The sequence below is a fragment of the Populus euphratica genome, unplaced genomic scaffold (genome assembly GCF_000495115.2).
Source record: "Populus euphratica unplaced genomic scaffold, PopEup_1.0 scaffold156.1, whole genome shotgun sequence".
In the NCBI taxonomy this organism is placed as follows: domain Eukaryota; kingdom Viridiplantae; phylum Streptophyta; class Magnoliopsida; order Malpighiales; family Salicaceae; genus Populus; species Populus euphratica.
In genome coordinates this window covers 927,779-945,239 of record NW_011499931.1, presented here as the reverse complement: position 1 = coordinate 945,239, position 17,461 = coordinate 927,779, and the positions used below count along the sequence as shown (strand labels likewise).

Below are 17,461 nucleotides of genomic sequence, written 5' to 3'. Positions count from 1 at the left end.
TATTTTGACTTGGATAGGTGTTGTGACAGGATGAGCCGCTGTCAAACATAAGGAATAGGAAGAATATGAAAAACAGAAATTGCACAAGGGCACATGGAGATTGTACAGGAGTACTCGTAGGATCCAACGAGATACTGTTATCATAACTCAATTCTGGGTTATTTTCCAATTTTGACCAATATTTTAATAAATTTTTAGAAAAAATCTAAAAAATAGAGAAAAATAATAAAAATCTAAAAAATATATTTTTAAATATATTTGCATCATTTTTAGTATTTTCAGCATCATCTAATTTTTTTTTTTAAATTTTCAAAGATATTTGAAACGCGTTCAACTTTTAGCGTGTTATTTTTTAAAATTATTGATTTTCTTTATTAAGCCGATGTTGATATTGCTTATATTAAAAAATAAAAAAAATAAAAAAAATTAAAATTTATAAAAGTTAAGAGATCAATTTTGAAATTTAAACAACATTTTACCTGTAAATAGTAGTCTTCAACGCAAAAGATAAACAAAAGATGAAGAGAAACCCTAAAACCATCACTTTCAAGGCCAGCAGCCGGCCCCCTCCCTCTGGCCATTTTTTTCTCACCCAAGCGGCCGATTCCTTCTCCAGCTGAAACCGAAGCAGCCGCCTGCCCCCCTCCGATTTTTCCTTCCTTCACCCATCTCCACCAGCCGCTATCCATAGACCTAGCACTTTCCTTTTTCTTCTTGCTCTCTCTCGACCAATCGTTGTTCTTCCCTCTCTCGGCCGACCCAGCTTCAACAGCGCCGACAGACCCAGCTCCCCCTCATCTGGCCGACAGCAGCAGCATCCCCAATGGACCCAGACCGGTTCGCCGCTCCTACTTCCTCTGCCCAGCAGCCATGCACCAGGTCTTCTCTCAGCCACCGAAGGCACGGCCTTCCAACCCGCGCCCGTCAGATCTTCTCTCTTCAATCGGCCACAGGCCATGGTCTCCCTCATAAGTACAGACACGACCGAAGCATCCCCGCGGCAGCGTCGGCCTCCAGCACTCCTTCCTCAGCTGCCAGAGCTGCCATTTTGAAGAAGGAAAGAACAACAAGAACATAACAATAGATCCGAGAACAGATCTGCATAAAAAGAAAAGAAATTAAAATCAACTGTTGTTGTGGGTTGCTTCCCTTGTTGCAGGTGACGGTGACCTTCGCCGCCGGCGTAGGAAGACAGAGAAGAGGAAGACGGCCCTGATCCACCAGTTCTGCCACCTTCAGCGGGAGCGGCGCATGGAGCAACGTGCCACCACTATTCACATGCACTGTTCTGACCTGCAGAAGGGCTTCCCTATAATTCTGGATTGTTTTGGGCCTATTATTGTAATTATAATGTAATTTTTGTTTAATTATTTTGAATTTATATTTTTTTTATTATGGATGTAACAAAAAAATACATAAAAAAAGGAAAAAAGAAAAGAAACAAAAAAAATATAGTGAAAGTGCGTGTGTGTTTTATAAATTTTTATGATGAGACTAAAAAAATAAAGAAGGATTTAATATTTTGATTGGATCAGTATAAATTTATATGAAAGTTCAAACTTATATGAAAGTTGTATTTTTATAATATAATGAAAAGGTAAAACTTTTAAAACTTTTTTAATATATCATAGTCATGAAATAGTTTATCTCATGTTTTTTCTAATTATTATCGTGAATTTCTGACAAGATCAGTATAATTGGGTTTCCTAGTAATCTTTAATTAAATATTAGGTGGTCTTATCGCCAACAAGATCAAATCAAACAAATATAACATAGAGAAAAATCGCCAGGCCAAGCCGAAGCCGATGCCATGTGGATTTTCCGACGTGCGACAACTATAATGAGACGATAAATATAAGAAAAAAAAGTGTTCCCAAATGAAGCTCAAAGCAGAGATTGTGAAAAGTTATACAACAAGATTTATGCTCTTGATAAAGGCAACAAGTAAGAACCTTTCTAATGCATGCAAGAATGAAAAAATGAGTTATTGCAAAAGCACCCAATTAAAGGGGTGCAACCACCTATGATGAAAGGCGAAGACACTAAAAAGAACTAGTGTGAGTGGAGATATCAAGCAGAAAGGCATAGAAACTCCAAACATAAAAATCAATATGGAAGATTGGGAGGAGTGTACTGTATCTCTTTCTTTCTATATGATCAGTGACAGTAATCTCTCCCAAATTTACATGGTAAGTAGAATTTTTGGAGCCACTTTGAAGCGTCCTAGTTGAAGGAGGATGCGACTGTTTATGAAAGGCAAAGATACCTTAGAGAGAAGGTGTGAGACCATAAGATGAGCCCAAGTTCAAACCGCCATATGACGACGAGCGAAGACATCTTAAATGGAAGGTGTGAGGGCCACAATATAAGCCCAAATTTAGACTGCAACATGATAACGAGCGAAGACACCTCAAAAGAAAGTGTGAGGGCTATGATAGGAGCCCAATTACAGAACACCCCAGAGCGAATGTGATGGCTAGATATGAGTGGATAGATGGATAGCCAATTAAGTGGCTATGATGAGTATGAAGATAAATACCATATTGAATTTCATGGATATTGTCCTCATGCTAAAGATCAAAGAGTTAGAAGACATTTGCCTTGGACAATAAGTGAATGACTTGTGGAGCATTAAGCCGCAACTGCTATTTTGGAGCAGTAGGCATACGCGGGTTCCTGAAACAAGTTGACTCTTGTCAAAGTGGTGAGCTCGGTAATGGTATTGTAATACTCAGAGTATGAAGACAGATATAGATAAACCTTTAATGGGTTGCCCCTATGGTTAAAAGTAGAAAGTTACCTAGACTCTTAAGACTAAAAACGTGAGACTCATGGAGAAGTAAAGCATGGTTTCTAGGGCGAAACAGAGGGCAGATGCAACTATGAGATGAGTAGACTCTTGAAAGAGGAGTAAGCTTGTAATCACATTAAAATACTCAATGATTGTCGCAATTGGAAATAGAAATTTATGTTTGAGAGGGTGTTGTAAGCCTCAGTATGAGGCTTAAAAAATCATTCTGGACCGAGCATGATTGATACACTCAAAGGAGAATGTTTGTCCTAAAGACAAGCGTTAACACTCTTCAGATGTGATGAAGTAAACCATCTGGTTGAAGTGATCCTTTGAAGTGAGCAAAGGGATGCTTAGGTTACTTTTATGATTGAAAGGTTTGACGAGTACTTGTAAACTTCGCCACATAAGCTCTTATAATGGTAAGCTTAGAAGAGTTGCAAGATGAAAGTTTGTGCTGAAAAAGCAAAATGACAATTACCCATATAAATATCAAAGGGGGTGATTATTGTGATTTGCCATTAATGGACAACAAATTATGTAACCTACCTTAAAGTAGGGTTATCATTATCAAAATGCTACAATGGTAGTTGCACCAATCATTGACAAAAATAGTTGGTGCAACCCATATGTTGCTACCATTAGTGTCATAATTTATGATCAAGTTGCTTACCATTATTGCCTATAAATAGAGGTATTATTTGAGAGTAAGGTGAGATAGTATGAGAGTGCAACATATGAGAATAAGAGAGAAAAAACGGCTACCAAGGACAGCAACCCTACTGCAATATATAACAGTGTGTGTGAGTTAGGAGTTGAGTTTGAGTAGGTGTAATTTTTCTCCTTCATATTTTTGTTTTGTATCATTTCTATATCTCTAATAATATAAATATCTTTCATAGAGGTAGATGGTTTGTCGAACCACATTAAATATTATGTTCGTGTGCTTAGCCTTTAATGAATAAATATCCGTACATCGTGGGTCTGGATTCCCTAACATTCTGCCCATTATCCCCACGTTGCTCTTTCGTGGGCTGCGAAATTAATTGCAAGACTAATGCTCCTCTATTTCTTCTTAGAGAAACAGAGATGAACGTGAGGCATGAATGCACGAACAGAAGCCATTCTCTAGCTTTATAAAAGCCAGAGAAGGCCACGAAAAGGTGATAAACACACAGACGAAAAAAGAGACTGGACTAGAGACAGAGACAGAGACAGAGACGAAAAAGGAGAATGGACGGAGAAAGAGTAAAGAGAGTCAAGAGAACCAGAGAAAGACTAAGTAAAAAAGGAGAAGAGAACAACACAAAGAAAAACAGAGAGCACGAATGAAAACAGGGAGGACAAACACGAAAAGAGAACCAAGAAGACGAACTAAAAGACAAAACAAAAACAAACACAGAAAGGACCAGAGGAGAAGATAGATAGAAAAGATAGGCGAACGAGAAACAAAAGCAGGGAATATTGGCCAATGATCTCTTCACTACAGCACCTGAACCAGGTAATCTTCTCTTCCCGCTTTGCAATATCATTTGACCCAGTTGCTGTGAATTTTAATTAGTTTTTCATTATGCCGTGACTTTGCCCAGCCAGGTTACTGGCGGCCAATGACCAAGGCAAGCTGACAGGGTTTAGCATAGCTCATATAGGATGAGATGGACCCACCCAAAAAATAGAAAAATATATGATTGTTTAAAAATATAAATTTATTTTATTGATTTATTTGCTATACTGATTCGATTTTATTTTATTTTATTTAGCTATGTAAAAAAACAAAAAAAAAATACTTACATGTATAAAAACTAAATTTATTTTATTGGTTTATTTATTGATACAATAGTCAAGAATAAAAATATTAATTTAAATTTATTTATTTTTTAACAACATGATATTTACCAATGTTATAGTTGAAAATATCCATAGTCGAATATTCACTAACGCAGAGTGAAAAATATTATAAGCAAACTATCATAATATAAAACAACAAACTTCTAGCAATTTAAAACAGAATCAATAATACAACATGTTTCAGGCATAACGTTTAAAGAGTGTTAATATTTTTTATTTAACGTAATTAGTCTCATACTATGAAATTTTTATTAACTAGTTAAGGTTCCTAGTAATTATAATATTAAATAATGACTTCTTAAATAAAATATTTTTCCAATGTTAGAAATCTATTCTTTTTATTGTATTTTTTTAAAATCATTATGATGTTATATGTGACACCCACACACCCACACACACACACATATATTACACTTTTAAGAAGAAAAGTGTTGGGTACAGGTCACAAAATCAAGTCTAAAAATAGCTAGGATGTGTGCATCGAGTCCAAGAATATTTGGCAGTATGCTTGGGCTCGAGCTTGAGGGTAGCTCATTGTGCACAAGCGCATGCATATGTAGAGGGAAACACTTGATTGGCATGTTGAAAAAAATATTCATTGATTTCTCTTAAAGAAAATCCTGGACAACGAAAAGAAATTGCATGATGTCTAGTGATTGAAACGAAATTAACACAATTAGAAATCATTTAGTTATCAAAAAAACAAATGGAATTCCTCTTACAAGGCATGCAAGTGAGCTTGATCCGAGACTCTATTTCCATTGAGTGATGATGTAGTACTATTGGCCTTGGGATTATTTTTGCTAAACTGAAGCTTCTTGAAAAAGCTATAAATGTGCTCACTGACTTCTTCCGGCCTTGCTTGGTTAGGAAAGTGGGCTACTCCTCCCATTACAACCACTTCTTCCAAACGTGGCACATCTTTCTTGAACCCACCGTTGAGTATGTATTCCTTTAGCCCTGGAAGGTGGTAGTTTATGTCCTGATCACCTATAATAAACTTAACAGGTACTTGGATTTTTACCCCAATCCATGGTGCCATGAGGTCCCAGGTTCTGCAACAAAAGAAGAAAGAAATTAATTGGTTTGGCTTATGACCACCACATATGAAATGGCAATGTTCAGCATCTTGGGAAATTCAGGTCTCATTTGCGGAAGATATAAAAAAATTTGTTAATTTGTTTTGATTTGGATCAAATTTTAGATTTCAAGAGTTTTAACAATTGTTTTTATTATTTTTTATGCTTTCTACAGAAGTGTTGATTGGTGGTGAAGATGATTTTAAAAAGTTCAGGTGCTTTACGAAAAATCTATATGAAACGAGGAAGCCTTAGATTAATTATTAACATCCAGATGGAAACTCCCATTATTATTAAATAAGTTGGGAATAATTAGAGCTTACTGATTGATGGCTCGATAATAATTTAAAGCTCCAGTGAATCCTTTTTGGTTAAACTTATTGGCGTAGAAATTGATATCTTCTTCTGAAAATCCAAGGGGCAAGCATGGAGGATCGGGTATGCCTCTGAATCCTGTTTCCTTGGGCACTATTAAGGGCTTCGGACCGAAACTTGAAAAGAATATCCTCAACATTTTTGCAGTGGCAACTTGAGCAAAGTCTTTTTCAATCTCTCCAGGTCCAGGTTCCTACAACAGTACAAAGATTTTTACTAGAATAGGCACCTCTCATTCAAGGAATTTAAATTATTGAATAATATTTATTAACGTTATTATTATATAAGAATTTATCCTAACTCGAGAATTAAGTTATTGGTTAATATACCAATAATTGTTTTATACTAGATTTCTAATAGCAGAATATCAATACCGAAGGTTCTCCCTTTTAAAAATTAAAGATAACAAATTAAAAATAAATAAATAAAAGAACAATTGTTACCTGAAACCTGCAGGCATAGTAATCCTCACCATAAGTACTCTTTAAGACCTCCATGGGGTTAATAGTTTTCGGGTCTCTAGCCATGAATGCAACGTTCAAGTTGACCAAGGCCCTCACCCTGTCAGGTCTAAGCAAGCACAAGTACCAAGCGATCATGGCCCCCCAATCATGGCCAACCAAAAACACTTGATCAATCCCAAAGGAGTCGAGAAGACCTATCAGGTCACCAACGACGTGGAGACCGGTGTACTGGCTAGCTGATTCAGGAGCATCTGTGTCGCCATATCCACGAAGATCTGGGGCAACGCAACGGTAACCGAGGGACGAAAGATGGAGGAGTTGGTGTCGCCATGAATACCAGAGTTCAGGGAACCCATGCAAGAAGAGGATAACTGGGCCCGTCCCTATTGAAGCTACGTGCATGTTTATGCCATTTGTGGCAACTGTAATGTGCTCTATCTTATCCATTATCCTTCTGATAGTTTCTTGCTAGAGTTGGTGGCGGTTCAAGTGGCTAAAAAGAGACGGAACATGCATGAGATGTAAGCCAAAAGCTGAAATATGTGAATTAAGTCTATGCAATGCGAATGCAACAATTATTTATCCTGTGAAAGCCCCCTAAATAGCCAAGGCAATGGGGTCCGGTATTTTCTTCTTTATATATATATATATTCTAGTTCTTGGTGAACAACCTATTTAGTTTCGTTCTACCATACTGCATATATACTCGCACTTGTCTGCAAAGGCATCAGGTTTTTTCTACTGATATCAGCAATTCCTTTGATGGTCTACACATGTAAGAATCTTCTTAACCAATATGGCACGCACTCTAATAAGAAATAATTTTTTTTTTCAAATAAAATTATTAAATTTAATTGAGTCTATAAATCAAATAACAAATTTAATAAATTAACTTGATTGATATAAGATATATTTGTTTTAATAGCAAAAAAAAAAAATCAAGTTGGATTTTAATTAATTATCTAAATTGTTCTTAAATTTATTAAATCAATAAAATCATATCAAATTAACCTTTATATAATTTAATTTAAAACTTATAACAAACAAAGGTTTTCTAATTGAAACCCCTACATCGAGTTTAATAATATTATAAAAAAAAATTTCATAATAATTTCAAAGTGTTGTATTATTGTTATTCTTTTAATACTTTTATGTAAAAATTATCATAATATTATTTTTTATTATTGGATTTTAGGATAATAATAAGATGCTACAAAGAAATTTTAATTAGAGAGATATCTTTTGTATCTTTACTTCAAATTGTTCAAGTTTTTATTGGCCATGTATTGTGCTTACTTTTGATTTGTTTGAATGACATAGAAGAAAGTTAGATTTTTTTTGTTGAAATTAAAAATATTAATTAAAAAATGAAGAAATATGCTATGAAATTAGTTTTTTTAATGAAATTTAAATTATTAATCTTAAAAAAAATATTTCTATATAATTAAATACAAGGAATTTGATGGCTTTATGTATTATAACATTGGATATGATAATATGCATATATTTTTAATCTTTATGTTTGAGCTTTTAGTTGGTATCAATAATTTGTTTTAATATTTATTGGTGTATATAATTTTTAATATATTTTATTAATGTATGTTGAATTTATAATTAAAAAAAAAACTACATTAATAATGTCTACGCATTCTATTTTTAAATTAAAAAGAAAAATTTGATGGCATCCGTAGGAGAGCGCCGGCCAATCTATTAGATAGATGCTAGTCTCACTACCGTTAGCTACAAACGCCAATGGTATTGATGTTGCTATTTTCAATAAATATATTATCATAACCATAGCTATCTATCTGACTGTTCTTCCTAAACGCCAACATCACTTTCATGAACGGGCACCGTTTATATCAGAAAATTCTATTCTGTTTGAACGTGATTGCTTCTCAAAATAAAAGGCATCTCCCAAAAATGGGAATCCTAATAACGTCATCCCTTTTCAATAGTTCTTCAATTGCCAAAACCTGCTATTTATCAAACAAAACCACCACCAAAAGAGTACTTCAATGGAGTCCTATGGCCAACTAGTGGTTTTAATTACTGGTTGCACCCAAGGTGGTATTGGTCATGCCTTGGCACGTGAATTTGCTGCTAACAACTGCCTTGTTGTGGCCACGGCCAGGTCATTGACTTCCATGAGGGACCTTGATCAAGATAACAGATTTTATCTCCAAGAACTGGATGTTTTGTCTGATGAAAGTGTGCAGAATGTTGTGTCCAATGTTGTTGAAAGATATGGCAGAGTTGATATTTTGATTAACAATGCTGGGATTCAATGTGTTGGCCCGCTTGCTGAGATCCCCTTATCAGCTGCGCAAAACACTTTCGATACCAATGTTTTTGGCAACCTTCTTCTCATCAAAACTTACTCTTGTTTATTTAATTGATCCATGTATTTTCTGGAATTCTTTCTGCTTTTGGGTGCCGAAAACCCAATCAATGAGAGTCCGATAGCCTTAAAACTATGGAATTGGAAACTGCAATCCCACTCTTAAATTAGTCTCGGCATGGCCGACAGGAACCGTATGAACGGAACTGCTTGGACTTTTCAGCAATAAAGATTAGTATCAGCAACTGAATACTTGTGGATTTTCTTGTAAAGACTGTATGCGCTGGCTTGCATACTCGTTATTTCACTCGAACACAGGGTGCAGCTTTCTTATAAAATCATAAACAAACCTTCCTGAAATATGGCAATGACAAGTTTATTGTTGTAAGGTAATTCTTCATGGATTAATCCACTCCTTGTGTAAGTTATATGTGATGTCTTTGTTCATGTCATGGCCTAGTACTAGGCTATGACTTCGATAAATGTCTTGCTGATCTGTTCATACTACATAGGTTCTTTAGCTACTCTGAAAAGGTTTATATGGACGATCGGGTTCCAATAGTGATTACGAATTTCAGGACTCTCCCTGCGTCTTTGATCATGCTTGCTAGCACTTGATTTGCTGTTGGTAAAACTACCAAGATCTTGTTTTTCCTGTTGTTTTGACGTTACAAATTCATGTAGGTACCATGAGGATGGTTCAAGCTGTTGTTCCTCACATGGCATCTAGGAAGAAGGGGAAAATCTTAAATGTTGGAAGTGCTTCTGTTTTGGCTCCTCTTCCATGGGCTGGTGTCTATACTGCAACCAAAGCAGCTCTTCATTCACTAACTGACAACATGAGGTTTGTATGTAGTGAGATGCCTATGTTACCTACCTTCTCCCATCAATCGTCTGGCTGGTGTATGCACGTATCTAATAGTAACAAGGAGTTCAAACAGCAGTGACAACTCCAGCATGATATTATCATATTAAATTAAGTCGCCAGTCTTCTATAAACATCAACTAATGCGTAGGGTAGAGGATTTGTTAACATAGTTTTCATTAACTATGGCTCAAATCTATAATTAATCTTCTTAAACCTCAGATTGGGAACAACATAACTTTGGTATATCAACAACGAAGTAAGGAAATATTTATGTTAAATGCAGGCTGGAACTTAGGCCTTTTGGGATCCAGGTGATCAATGTTGTTCCTGGAGCTGTTAAATCAAACATCGGGATTTCTGCCATATCCAGCTACAACCATATGCCTGAGTGGAGGCTATACAAGCCATTTGAAGCAGCTATATGGAACAGGGCTTGCCTTTTCCAGGGACCTAAGACCACCCCCACCGAAGAGTTTGCGAAGAAGACGGTTGCTACTGTGCTCACGAAAAACCCACCAGCATGGTTTTCCTTTGGCCAATTCTCTACTATCTTGTCGATCATGTATCATTTGCCACTTTATGTTAAAGATTGTATCGCAAGGCAAGTATTCAAAAGCATGTTTGAAACCAATTCCACACCAAGATTTAGTTCAAATCGTTAAGTAAAATCGAAATCAGTTTGAATTGTACTTTTTATTCAAAATGTCTCGACATTGAGCTCCTCCTTCCCGGCTTTCTGTAATAGAAATACTTCTTTGTGTGATAAGAAACGAGGTTTAATTGTTATAATAAGGGTGTAATTGAAAGAATTAAGGAACTGGGATTTTATTGAATTGACAATTCTGAATAACAAGGATTCAATTGAAAAACAAAAGGCTTTTCTAGACATATTTGAGTTTACACAGGCCGATTATTCCTAATAAACTGATATACGTACAAAATTGGAAATGAATGTGATTCAAACTTTAAAACAAATCTCTGGACCTGATTGAATTAGCTGTGATTTTCCCTTCAAACTTAAAAAATATGATATTGGCTTAACAATTTAATATTTAATTAGCATTAACAAATCTTTCACAATGGAATAACTCATCTATTTTTTAAATTTATTTTACTAAATATAAATAATTTTTTTAATTAAAAAGATAATATTGTAATTCTTCTTCTATATTAAAACTAGTATGCGTACAGTTCCCGAAGAAATGGCAGTACCATTAACATTAAGCATACACGTTGTTAACAACGAGGACTGCCTCACTTTTTTTCTTCTCAGCCTCTTCCTATAAAGGCCCTCAAAATCTTTCCCCTTTCAATCTCTCTTTCAAGTTTCAATTGCCAAAAAAACCCTACCAAATGAGTAACTGCTCAATGGATAGCTTAATAGGGTATTTGTAATATAATGAAAGTTGTTTTTTAAAGTTTTTTTTTTTCAGAAATGTATTAAATTAATATTTTTAAAAAAATTATTTTTTATATCAATAACAAAATTATAATTTTAAACCAAACAAAAAATTAATTTGCTAACCCCTGTTTGGAACGCAGCGAAGTGTGAAATCTGAATTTGGTGGTTGATACCCCCCAGGTGCTGAGTAAATATTCGGATCATTCTCTCTGTTTTTGGGAGCCAAAAACCCAATCAATGAGAATCGTCCAAAAGATCTTCACATATTCAGCTGATGATTGAAACTCCTTCCATCTGAGAATACGAGTTCCCGAGCACATGTAGCAGGATTTCAATAACATGCATGCTGTGCAATTTGCTTGCTTTTTCTTTGGAGTTTCGGCCATTGCTTGATCTGCATCTGATTTTTGAGTTCCCTGGTTCTCAATTTTATACTGAAAAGATTAATCTACCAACCTTCTTTCATCATTTTATACGCAACCACAAGTTACTTCAGTAAACCAACAAAACCTAACCGACTGGCACGACATTACATTGTTTCTCCAAGCATCAAAAGGATATGCAGGCATTTATACACTGATCTAATTATATCTACCTAACTAAAAGTACGTTTTTTTCTCTTACGAATGAGAAGGGTGGGCATAGTACTCCATTACAGGTGGTTGATGAGGCCTGAAATTAGCACCCAGAGTTTGTTGAGTTAAAGACATTGGCTGTTGCTGGTTTATAATGGCCCGCTGCTGTGCCAATGATAATGGTTGCTGCCGTGGCATTTGTGATGGTTGATGCGCCATATGCACCATTGAACTTGCCTGGTAGGGTGAGGGCGGGGGTGGGGGTGGTCCTGGGGGTAAGGGAGAGGTGTTACCATAAGCATATGGGGTCATGATCCCACCTGCTGGCTGTAAATATTGCTGGGAGGATGGGTTAAATTGAGCTTGAGTGGTTGAGGTCTGGTTCGGCATAGTAGGATGGGGCAACAAAACTGGCTGATATGAGTGTGTTGTTGGAGCAGCAAGTGGCTGTGCTGGCATCAAAACGTTTGAATCTGATACGGGCAATGAGTTTTCCGGTTTTGACAATGATTGGATGGGCATGGATGCATATGAATTTGACAATGTTGGGGCCTTCGTTAATTGAGCATTTTTTGCTTCTTCAGCTGCAAAAGTAGAGAGAACAGCGTGCATAGGTGCTTGTCCTCCTTTTGCATTTGAATCAACTGGTACTGTAGTTACTGTAGATGCCTGAGATACTTCTTCACCAATAAGCAACGTTCGCATTTTGCTGGCTTCCTCTACTAGTGACTGTGCGACCTGAAATTGACAAAAAAAAAATTAATTAAATAAAACAACTGCTCCATGATTCATCATAACTCTAAGATATAGCCCTGATGGGGACAAACAAGAGTCTAGACGGGCAAAGAGGCCTTCGATTAGGATTTCTATGCAGCAATGCTAGGAAGATACATCGTATTGGCCTTGAAAACATCCAAACTTGAGAAAAATCATTGACTATGCCAGTGTTATAAGAATGCGCAGGCCAAGGTTTTTCTTCATCGGTAATGCAAATGGTAAACTATTTGGGCTTCTGAAAACAAGGTTCGATAGATAATGCAAAGACTGATGTTGGTTTTACAACAACACAAAATCAAAAGTTTATTGGTTTGATAAAGTGTATAGACAACAGGCAAAAATCTTTCACGTTTCAAAAGAACAAATGAAAACAGAAAAAAAAAAAAAATTAAGGCTCGGAATGTGCAAAATCCATGCCTGCCTCTGAGCTCGAACTTCCTCCAGTTCAGATTCCTTGGAACATAAAAAAAAAAAAAAAAAGAATCAATAAGACAAACTTTAAGTGAATAGAACTGCAAAAACATGTGTATCTCATTCATTCACAAACACAACAGAAAATATCCATAGAAGAATACGAGGGCTAGACATCCGCCTTTACTGGAAAAGAAAACTAATAGAGAAGAGCTTTTCAGTCATGCTGAACATCTGGCAGGATAAACTCCATTAAAAGCCCCTGCAGCTTTGCTCTATAGAGAGGCCAAAATTTTTTTTATCACAGATTCTCTATAGATCTTCTCTGCCCAAACACCCCATATAATGGCAATTTGTGTATTAATTGATAATTGACATTTAAATAACAAGTGATGGTGATGAATACCTGTTCCTGTAAAGATTCTTTTAACTGTGAGACAAGCGCTACCCTACATGCTTCAACTGATTTAAGTTTCTCAATACTTCGTTTCAAAAGATTCTCTTCATTCTCCACTTTCTTGGCCAAAGTTTTCCGTGTTGGATCTTTATCTGAGAAATAAGAATTGCGCTTCAGAGACCCACATCTTTTGAAAGTCAAAACTGACTCAGGCTGTGAAAGCATTTCGGGAGAAAACATGTAATGCCAGAAAAGCTGTGGAACATTTCCAAGAAACCACTTTAATCTTTTTCTATATGAACTTCAAGTTCATTTCTCCTACCATTATTACTACAGGCAATATCAACATCTTTCTTGATATCCCTCACACGACAAACTGCAGATTTGCAATTACTCATCTCTGCCTCTTCATTGGGCCGCTCACTAACCACCAAGTTAAATGCTGATACTAGTTTTTCAGCAGCACCTCCAATGGACAATTTCTGGTTCCCAGTGTATTGACATGACAGTCGGACACATGATCAGGAAAAAAGAATATGAAGATATGTAAACAATACACACATAAAAACAGATAGAAGACAAAAAGAAACAATGAAAGATCCTTGGTCTAACCATTCTACTGGATCGTGAATCTCGTTTTGTATTTTTCACAGAGCGTGAACGTTTTTTGCTCAACTACAAGGGTGGAGGAGCATCTTCTCCAAGCATCACCTCTTTGAGACTCCGAGCACGTGACCCAAACACTGTCCTTTCTTCCCATATATTTACCTGGTGATTATGTGCGCACAAGTTCAATAATCTTAATCACCTTTCCGACTTTCTTAGGACATACTACACCATTAAGCATGTAAATGGCATCATATTGGCATCTCATACTTCTTTTGACACTCAACTAACATATAAACACATCCAATTTCCATTTGTTCCCTCCCGAGCTATTTTTGGCATACGAGGCATGTTTATTTATATTTTATAAGATGCACGCAACAAGTCCAACTAAATGTTGATTGATTAATTCCTAGACTAGCAATAAATAAGGCATTGCAAAACAAAAGGCTGACAAAGAGAAATACATTAAAAAAAAAATAGGTTGAAGAAAGGACTCTTAGGCTCAATCGCTAATTGATTATGATGCTTAACATTCACAATAGCAATGCTTTGCTCTCCGGTAGTTTTATGACATATTCATGCAGGAAACCAAAAAAGGTGTTCCGTGTCATGATGTTTGAATCAGCTGCCCCAACAAAATAAAAACTTACCAACCTAGAGACGACATTCTTGCCACGGTCATCACCTTTCTTGACTATATTTTTTAGCGCTGCAGGAAGAACTTTCCAAAACTCATTAACAAATTCCCTTCCTTTCTTCTTACTGTTCTGTAGGATGTCATTTGCAAGATACAATAGAGGTACTTTCTGGAGCGTATCTGAGCTGCGGAACTGTTTGTCCCATGCCTCAACAACAAATTCTGCTTTGCTTCGGTGAACTATGCACCAGCGCGACAAAGCTATACCATAAAGTTAAGGTAACATGCAAACCAAGTCAACAGAAAATCAAAATAATTACTCACTAATTTCGGTAAGAAACTATTTTCAATGCATATGCACGTTACATAATCATTCCTCTAAATTGATTAACATTAGAGCAGAAGTACCAAATGAAAATGAATCAAATAAATTGGTAACACTATTTTCAATGCACTGTCCAATTTTTTGGTAATATAAACAATGATTGTCCTGAAACAATATAATATATAAAACAATTCACTTTGAGTTTCAGATTTGTTAGGCATATAAATAACTGAAAACAAGCTGCAGAATTCATTAATTAAAAATACAAGAAAAAGGAAGGATACATTCAATACATTGCTGGGTACCATTGACCTTGGAAAGGTTATCTGCAAGCGTCTCCTCACTAAATGTACCATTCATATCTCCTTTAACAATGCCTTCCGCCAAACCCTAAAAGACAACACTTCAATTCTTGAAACCAGGCCAGACCCTTTATAGATCCAATTGAAAACAACAACTTCCAATCATGAATGTGAACTACAGCTAGCCACGTGAAAGTTTCAATCTTTAAGCCTTAAAATATTAGCGTAGAAGAAAAGGGAGAGAAACGATAGAATGAAGTAGAATGAAAAACAAGCCATAAAAATTGAAAAGTGAGAGGGAAAGGGCGGAGTGAAACGACAACGTTGTAGAAGATAAAAATTAAGGGAAATGGTATTTAAGGTTTTTGCTTTTCCTGGCATTGGCAAAACCCTAAAACAGGTTCATGTAAAAGAGAACAAAAATTTATGTGAATTAAAATAAAACATGGATAATAAAACAAGGATAGAGATAGTTGCAGAAAAGAGAGAGGTGCTGAGGTTTGGGCCATTTGGCAAAAGTTACGGAAATCCAATAGATTTCACTTCTTTTTTTAATGTAATTGTTTGTTTGTTATTTTTATGTCTGTTTAGGAAATCGATAAAAATTGTGTTTTCAAGTTTTTTTTTTTGAAATATATTAAAATAATATTTTTTTATTTTTTAAAATTTAATTTTAATACTAGAAAAAAATCAAAATGTTAAAAGTTTAATTTAAAAAAAATCAAAAAATAATGAAATAATGGTTCGATTGCTTATTGAACTAAATTAAACTTAGCTTTATTTGTTTTATTGAAAGTTTTATTTTTATTGAAAAGAGTTTTATAAAAAGTAAATTTTAAAAAATAAGTTATTTTTTAATATTTAATAATGTCATATAAAATAAATTAAAAAATATTTTTTAGTGTTTAATTATATCCAAAAATAAACTGAAAAATATTTTTTAATTTTTTAAAATATTTATTAAAAGAATAAGGATCAAATCTTACATACAAAAAATTAAAAGATGATAAATTGAAAAAAATAAAATTTCATGAATTATTTCAAATAAAACAAATAACAATAGAAAAACAAAAATAAAATATGATAAATTAAAAAATTAAAAGATAATGAAATTAAAAAAAAATCATAAATTATTTTAATAAAATGAATAAAAATCAAATCTTATAGGTAAAAAGATTTTAAGTAAGAAAATAAAAAATAAAAACTAAAAAAATAAGAACTAAAATTAATATAAAAATCAATTAAATTAAATTTGAATGGATAACATTGAAAAATAATATTAAAAATAAAATATATAGTAATCAAAAGATTAAGAATCAAATATGATATAATTAACAAATAATAAGATATTTTTTATTTTTTTGTAATTTTAAAAAGCATTTTTTGTCTAAAATAAAAAAAAATACTTTACTAGAAATCAAATTAAAATTTTCTTTGTTATCAAAAATTATTTTTTAAACAAACATAAAAAAAATTAAAAAATTCATTTTTAAAAAATCATTTTTTATTTAAAAAAACCACACAGGCCTTAGTTATTATAAACAATTAGTAATATTCCACTAGTTATTTTATTCAAAATACTTAAAATATAAAAAAAAAACTCAAGTGAGATATTCTTTATTACTTTTTATATATCATGATTTTATATTCTCTTTTTTCATGTAGGTGTCTTTTTTAAAAGTTGAATTCCAAGAAGTAACCTCGGTCATTCCGACTCATATTTAAGGGGAAAAACATAGTATTGTTTTTTTTTAATTAATATAGATATTAAATTAGTTTATATATATTTTAATTAACCTATAGATTTTAAATTAATAATCATGTAAATAGAAACTTAAATTTAGAGAATAAATTTAAGATTTAATAATTACTTTTTAAAATAAAAACAGTACTGTTGCTCCGCAACTTACTAGCTATTCAAGCTTTATGAACAGTACTCGCGTATGTGTGTGTATATATATATATGGAGGGACGGAGGCAGGGAGTTGTGGCAGCAAGGAAATGAAAATGATTCGCGAGAACCCACTCTGTATCATCCTGTGCAACTTTTAATCTTTTCTTGATCTCAATTGAAGATGTGTGGATCTATGATGTAATTGATTTGATTTAATGAGTCCCTCCAGAAATTGAAAAGACTCCATCGGCAAGTAGATGAACATTTCAAGAATAATAATCACTCTTGAAATATATATATATATCAGATTGTTCAATTATTTTTGTTTGTATTACTTCATGTATTCAGAACAGTTTATCCATTATC

General features: G+C 34.2%; 2 protein-coding genes and 1 pseudogene across 3 annotated transcripts; 1 reads left to right on the top strand and 2 right to left on the bottom strand.

Annotated features, from left to right (window-relative positions):
• Positions 1 to 5,249: 5,249 nt before the first annotated feature.
• LOC105136076 (bifunctional epoxide hydrolase 2-like) lies at positions 5,250 to 7,097 on the bottom strand. 2 transcript variants are annotated; one of them, XM_011041265.1, is made up of 4 exons: positions 6,537 to 7,097; positions 6,042 to 6,286; positions 5,347 to 5,694; positions 5,250 to 5,316 (listed from the first exon to the last, which is right to left on the bottom strand). In XM_011041265.1, the coding sequence occupies exons 1-3, from the start codon at positions 7,002 to 7,004 to the stop codon at positions 5,358 to 5,360; spliced, it is 1,050 nt and encodes a 349-aa protein (XP_011039567.1). In that variant the 5' UTR covers positions 7,005 to 7,097; the 3' UTR covers positions 5,250 to 5,316; positions 5,347 to 5,357. The 2 variants fall into 2 exon arrangements, with proteins under 2 accessions (XP_011039567.1, XP_011039566.1); XM_011041264.1 differs by having other exon boundaries at positions 5,269 to 5,694.
• Positions 7,098 to 8,575: 1,478 nt separating this feature from the next.
• LOC105136088 (NADPH-dependent 1-acyldihydroxyacetone phosphate reductase) lies at positions 8,576 to 10,428 on the top strand. The gene is made up of 3 exons (XM_011041275.1): positions 8,576 to 8,912; positions 9,583 to 9,742; positions 10,050 to 10,428. The coding sequence occupies exons 1-3, from the start codon at positions 8,576 to 8,578 to the stop codon at positions 10,426 to 10,428; spliced, it is 876 nt and encodes a 291-aa protein (XP_011039577.1).
• A 1,183-nt stretch (positions 10,429 to 11,611) lies between these two features.
• Positions 11,612 to 15,723, bottom strand: LOC105136073 (regulation of nuclear pre-mRNA domain-containing protein 1B-like; annotated as a pseudogene).
• Between the last annotated feature and the right edge of the window lie 1,738 nt (positions 15,724 to 17,461).

Coding starts and splice junctions, on each gene's coding strand:
- LOC105136076 (XM_011041265.1), bottom strand. CDS start 7,004: ATGGATAAGATAGAGCACATTACAGTTGCCACAAATGGCATAAACATG. Junction 6,287..6,536: donor ACTATGCCTGCAGGTTTCAG/GTAACAATTGTT, acceptor GTACTGTTGTAG/GAACCTGGACCTGGAGAGAT. Junction 5,695..6,041: donor TATTATCGAGCCATCAATCA/GTAAGCTCTAAT, acceptor CTTTTGTTGCAG/AACCTGGGACCTCATGGCAC.
- LOC105136088 (XM_011041275.1), top strand. CDS start 8,576: ATGGAGTCCTATGGCCAACTAGTGGTTTTAATTACTGGTTGCACCCAA. Junction 8,913..9,582: donor TTTCGATACCAATGTTTTTG/GCAACCTTCTTC, acceptor AAATTCATGTAG/GTACCATGAGGATGGTTCAA. Junction 9,743..10,049: donor TCACTAACTGACAACATGAG/GTTTGTATGTAG, acceptor TGTTAAATGCAG/GCTGGAACTTAGGCCTTTTG.